The sequence below is a fragment of the Heterocephalus glaber genome, unplaced genomic scaffold, assembly GCF_053883595.1.
Source record: "Heterocephalus glaber isolate CG9 unplaced genomic scaffold, H.glaber_assembly_v1.0 deba00001472, whole genome shotgun sequence".
In the NCBI taxonomy this organism is placed as follows: Eukaryota; Metazoa; Chordata; class Mammalia; order Rodentia; family Bathyergidae; genus Heterocephalus; species Heterocephalus glaber.
In genome coordinates, this window is record NW_028258315.1 from 24029108 (window position 1) to 24035363 (window position 6256).

Below are 6256 nucleotides of genomic sequence, written 5' to 3' on the forward strand. Positions count from 1 at the left end.
TTGAGGACACAACTCTGTCATTGAGAGCAGGTGCACAGCAGATTTTGTTATAATAATAATAAATCAACATGGATGACCACATATGTATCACATGGCTATACAAGGTCTTTACTGTGTCTCAGTAAAGCTGATAAAGACATCCAGTTCTTGAGCTCTAGAGCTGCAGCTCCAACTCTTATGCTCTGATGTTGCCCTGATGCTGGAAATTAGTTTGGTTCCTGCTTGTTTTTGATTTCTGCTCCATGCATGTTCTTTTCTTTGGGAATCTTGCCTGACTAGACCTCCCTTCAGCCCACCAGTCCTGACAGACCTGGCAGATGATTTGCAGGTCACATGTTGAGAAACACTATTGGTGACCATGTGTGTGGATGACATTTGTCCCAGGCTTTGATTGCTCAGAATTCAGAGTTAGACCAACTGCTCATGCCAAGCTTCATTAGCAGCAGTGAGACTCAGATGTACCAGTCCCCTAACCCACTTCCAAGGGTATCTATACAACCTCCACTGTGTATCTAGAAGGATTATCTCTAAGTAGTTCTTTTATTATGAAAAAAAATTCAGCATTCATCTATATATTTACATTTGTTCATAAATTATATACAATTATGTCCATATATACCCATATAACCATTGCAAAATATACACAAAAGCTAACATGTACTGAGACGAAAACTAAACAAATAGATACAATAGTTCTTTGTGTTTCTCCAGTGATCATGTCGCTTATTCCAGTTTGGTTCTCAAGTTTGCAGTGGTGCTCTTCAAAGTGTGGTTTGCCATCCTGCAAACTGTCCCTGGTCTGCAGCAAGACAAGCACAGGGTCTAGAAATCACCTCTGTGTGTATATTCTATGATTGTGTTCAGCTCCCATGACTCCCTTACTTTCCCCTAAATTATATTGGTTCCTATTTTATTTATTGAAATGTAATTGTGTATCTGTTGAATAAGAAACTAGAACTTGTATGTTATATGTTTCTTTTTATTTCATGTTCCTAGTCAATGACTTTTATTATATTTGACAAAAGTTAGCCCACAACAGATTGGACATTAAAAAAGAAACAATCTGATACCTTGCCAGAGATACTAGCTTGGGAAGCTCTGGTTTAAAGGTAATCAGACATCTTTCAGTCAGCTCTGCTACTGGGGCATGGAGAGTGGGATGTCTGTTTTGAAAACTTTCCATATCTCCCTGGCAATTGTGATTTACTTAGAAAACACCCACACTGAAATAGAGCTCTTCTGTTTTTGGGGTCCCTTCCTGCCAACACCTCACCCAACCTAGAACTCCAGAAACTTTGACAGGATGGTGAGATAGCAGCAAAGGGCCTGGAGGAAGTCTCAGCGACATCTGTTATCTTCATGCAACTGTGGGCAGTAGGTCCCACACCCCATGTAGCCTCGGGTTCTGTGCCTTCTCATGCATCTCAGGGGAAGCCTTTGATTGTCCTCTGCAGAGCTGGATGACCTTCCTGTTAAGAATAGGGCATAATTCCCTCTCATGATCAGAGAGACCATATTTCCAGATTGTGTGCCTGTGGGAGCATTTTGAGCCTTGGATAGCAGCTTCTAGACCCAGAAAAATCCCAGGTTTGAAGCAAAACAGATCTTCACACAAGTGTATGGATAAAAGCAGCCCTCACTCTGTCCTAGTCCATAAACTGTTTCTGTGTTGGCTCAGAGGAGTACCCTGGGAAAACACATGGCCTTGATGTCTCCCCTGCCCTGCAGCTCTGCTGATCTTTGCCCAGATGTAGAAAATGTGTGGAGCGTTGCCTGCTATCCCCACACAGATGTCTGAGTCAGTGTTTCAGAGGTGTGGCAGCCTTTCCCTCCATTCTCCAGCTCCTGGAGGGACACAGGTCTTACCCAAGTGATGTCTATTATGAGATATGAGCCAGAAGGGAAAGTGATTTCTAGGCCAACTTTCTCCCAAGTTCCTTTTAAAACACATGGTTATGTAAAATTCCTGGAGACTTCTCCCTAGAAAAACAAGCATTACTGGTCATTTTCCATGGGAGGAATAGGTCAGGTTCCAGGGTGAGCTTTCCTCTGGAGTATGGGCTCAGACAGAGTGGATTGAACATTTGGCCTTCCTCGGGATGCTTTTCGATATATGTGTCTTAAACAATGGACAGGAGATTCGATATGTAGCAGGTGCTCCATAAATGTACATCTATCTGCCTGTACCTGTCAATTTAAGGCCACACAGTTTGGGACAGAACTACTGGACAAGCAGGACTCAACAAGCAAAAGAAAGGATGATTATGATCTATATTTGCAATGCACCAAACAGTTAAAAATCCACATAAACTTCATGAGGGATTCTTCCTTCCATGCTACAGATGAGGAAAGAAACTTCAGATGTCAGGAGTCTTTCTTGGGGCCCTCGGGTAGAGAGGGGCAGAGCCAGGATTCAAACCTAAGAGGCAGAAGTGGCTCTTCTCAAGGAGACCTACAGAAAACTCCCCAGAACTCAGGGAGAGAACATGCTGAGGGCCAGGAGGTCAGAGTTGTCATCGCACAGACCTAATCTATAGGAAATGGCTGCGTCCCTGTATCCTCAGCATCTGTCACATCACTAGTGACAATTCAAAGCAAAATACTCAAGAAGAGACCTGCCTATCTTTCTCAACCAAAGAAGGCAAGCTGCCCTAGCAGGGAAGTCTGGACTGCTCTACGAGTATGTGGCTGTCACAGGACATCCCTGACCCACTGTTTCCTTTTGCTCCACAGAATAGAGATTAGGTATGGGGTTCTCTTGCAAGCCAGGCTCACCAAGCACCTGGCACTCCACCCTTGGCATTTTGGGCTGCATTTTTCTTATTTGTCTGTGTTCAGGAGAGTTACAGAAATCAGCTTTCTTATAGGTGGGCTTCAGGGGATAGGATTCAGGGCAAGCCAGTCCCTCAAGGTCCAGGAGAACCACCAGAACACAGGTTCTTCTATACATGCCCCACTTATATTACAGACAAGGACCTCACAAAGCAGCCTGCCCTACTTCCTGGACCTCAGAGGTCCAGGGGGACAACATTGAGGGTCAGCTTGGTCCAGCAGTGCTGTGCCTTGAATATGGTTTGCTCTCCAAGGGTTCATGTGCATCTCTAGGGTGTCAATATTTTTATTTTTTTTTCTTCTTCTTCTTTTTTTTTTTTTCCTACTGGGTATAGCACTCAGGACCTTGTGCTTACTAGGCAGGCACAGCACCACTGAGCTACATCCCTAGCCCCTTAGGATATCAGTATAGGGCAGTGATATGGAACGTTTAAGGCAGGGAACTCCTTGGGTCACTGAGGGAGTCACCCTTGGAAGGGATTAAGTAGTTCTCATGGGACTCCTAAGCTCTTGTGAGATGAGTTGTACTAGAACAAGCCTCACCCCTGAATTGCTCTCTGGTTTCCTATCTTACAATATGATTTCTCCCTCTTGCACATGTTCCCACCTGATGCCATCTGGTGTTAGGTCCTCATCAGAGGAAAATCAATAGGATTACCCAATCTTGGACTTCTAGTCTCCAAAACTGTGAGCTAAATAAACCTCTTCTATTTATAAAGTTACCCAGCCTCATCTATTTCATTACAATAGTACAAAGAAGTGTCTGGAACAGAGCCCAGGCTGCTCTGGTAAGTTTCTGTCTATCTCAAAATGCTGCATTTCTTAGCACATTCTAGGTATTCTGAGAACAACCAGGGAGAATGGAGGTGGGAGGTCTGGGTCCGTCCAAGGTCAGCCCAAGAGCCTCCTTGCCTCTCTGTAAGAAAAGGGCTATTGTCTGCACTTTCCGCAGCCTTTCCAATCCCTAGACTGTGACAAGCCACAGGTTTACTATTAGATTGTAATCCTCTGAATGAAAAGACTTTCATATTTCATTGTACTATCTTCAGAAACTCAAATAGAATCCAGTGTAGAGTAGATTTTTAGCAGAGGACTGTTAATGATAACATTAGACCTCTAAACCTTGGCACTTTTTAGCTTTTTGAGGGTAGGTGGTTCTTTGTTCTTGGGGCTGTCCAGCATGTTATGTTTAGTAGAGTGCCTGTACACATCTGTGACAGTACCACTACTCTCTTTTGATAACTAAAAATGTCCACTGGGGAGCCAAATTACTCCTAGATGAAGACACTGCTCCAGATTAAGAATTAACATATTTAAGTGTGTGATATGGGCTTAGTTGACATGATCTTGATTTGGTCTTCACAATAACCATGTGAGGTGAATATTAATATGTGCAGCTGAGGATATTGAGGCACAGAGAGATTAGATAATTGAATCAAAAGGATTTGGCTTAAAATTAGGGGTCCTAGGTAGGGGCAGTCCCAGTAATTTCTGTGTTCACAGAAGGAAGGCAGAAATATCAGTTGGTACATGATTTGCTCAGGCATTTGTAGGTGTTCTAAAATTGATGTTCATTTAATCATCATTATTATTTTCTATCTTTCCTGGTTCACAGAAAGGTTGAAGTCTGAGTGTATATTTTAAGTTCTGCTTTCTGTTTCTCCCCCTAGACCTATTAAATGAAACATTCACAATTTGATTGTACGTTTTCTCCAGTGTTATTTCAGAGATCCATAAAAAGCTGGGTACATTTTCACACAGAATGTCTTCTGGGCTCCCTCTGGTGTCAGCTATGATTATGGTTGATATTAAAGGACCTTACATGTGAGTAAATTTCAAATTAATAAGGATATGTTCTTTGTCAATAGATGGTTTTAAAAATTCAACTGCACTGTGAAGTTATTTGTTCTGATTTTACAAATATTCAAGGAGCTAACGTAATTTAAAGTTTTATAATATTAGAAAAGCAAGTAATATGAATTTTTGTTTAACTTTTTTTTTTTAAATGGAGCCAAAGAGACATTTTACAAGATAGGACCAACTGGCGCGCACACACACACACACACACACACACACACACACACACTCACTGTCACTTGATTAAAAAAAAATACAGATTAACCCTGTAGTATGGCAGAAACTGCACCTTACCAACCAAGCAAATCTTTATTGAAAGAACACCAAACTCTAGGGAAAATATAAGACAGATATACTCTCATGCATTGCTGATGCCCTTTTGATGCAACCATCTGGAAGAATAGTTTTACATGAGAAAAAGCCACTCTTTGACCTATATCAGGGGTTTGGCCAGGCCCCCAATTGCCTGAACAAGGGTACAACAAAGAATAAAAGAGAGACAGACAATAATTTAGAATGCAAGGGGGTCCAGAGAGTGATATGCCTCTAGTGGACACTCTTAAAAATCTCTGGGAAGATCCACTTTTATTAGAAAGCCAAAAGCACAGGGGGAGGAAGTCGTGCGTCATTTGTGGAGCAGTGACTGCCAGTAGATGTCAGTAAATGCGTAACTAATGAGTAATGGGGAACAAGATTAATGGGGTACAGATCCTTCCCTCTACCCAGATGCCTATGTTCTATGTATTGTCCTCAGTAAAATTACCTTGTCCTAGGACTGCTGTGCTTATGAGTTTTCCCACACACAGCTGGAAAGCCTGTGATTTTTAATTTTTAATTTTTTTATTTTTATTTTTGAAGTTTTTAGTTTATTAATCCTCTCGTGAAAAATCCGCAGTCACTGCAGACAGGCACTGCAAAATCTTTACTCCTTTGGCTGTTCTCCGATCTCCAGCTCACTTTTTGCCAGCACCAACATTGGCCTTTGCGGTGCCCCTGACTTTCTTCATTCTGTTCTTGCGTTCCTTCTGCTGCTTTCTTGATGTCTTTTTCTTCTCATACAGGCCATGTCTTGCAAGTCTATGTTTGGGTTCATTTTTCTTCACATAATCCAAAGAATCATAAATCATGCTGAAGCCAGTTGTCTTGCCACCCCCGAAATGGGTTCTGAATCCAAACACAAAAATGACATCCGGTGTAGTCTTGTACATTTTGGCTAGTTTTTCCCGAATTTCTGTCTTGGGTACTGTTGCTTTCCCGGGATGAAGGACATCAATGACCTTTTGTTTCCTTTGAAGTAGTCGGTTGGTAATGAACTTCCAGGTCTGGATAGTTTCTGTGTCATTCATGATGGCAACAGATCCTCAGGCAGCCAGGGAGGAAAAGAACACCTGTGATTTTTTATTAACTTTTCCATTCCTGGAGCAAATTATATTAGCCTTAGACCCTATGGGACCCAAGTCACATAGCCTGGTCCCCAACAGACCTAGTCATCTTATATCTAGGAATGGTGTAAGTCAATACGTTAGAAGGAGAAAAAAGGCATTTGCATATAGATGTGTATTATAGT

General features: G+C 42.0%; 1 protein-coding gene across 1 annotated transcript; it reads right to left on the reverse strand.

Annotated features, from left to right (window-relative positions):
- Window positions 1-5528: 5528 nt before the first annotated feature.
- Window positions 5529-6050, reverse strand: LOC101715903 (small ribosomal subunit protein eS24). The gene has a single exon (XM_004847584.4). It carries the CDS (start codon window positions 6033-6035, stop codon window positions 5643-5645), a length of 393 nt encoding a protein of 130 aa, XP_004847641.1. The 5' UTR covers window positions 6036-6050; the 3' UTR covers window positions 5529-5642.
- Between the last annotated feature and the right edge of the window lie 206 nt (window positions 6051-6256).

What these genes read in the sequence shown, in the direction of transcription:
- LOC101715903 (XM_004847584.4), bottom strand. Translation starts at nt 6,035, where the DNA reads ATGAATGACACAGAAACTATCCAGACCTGGAAGTTCATTACCAACCGA.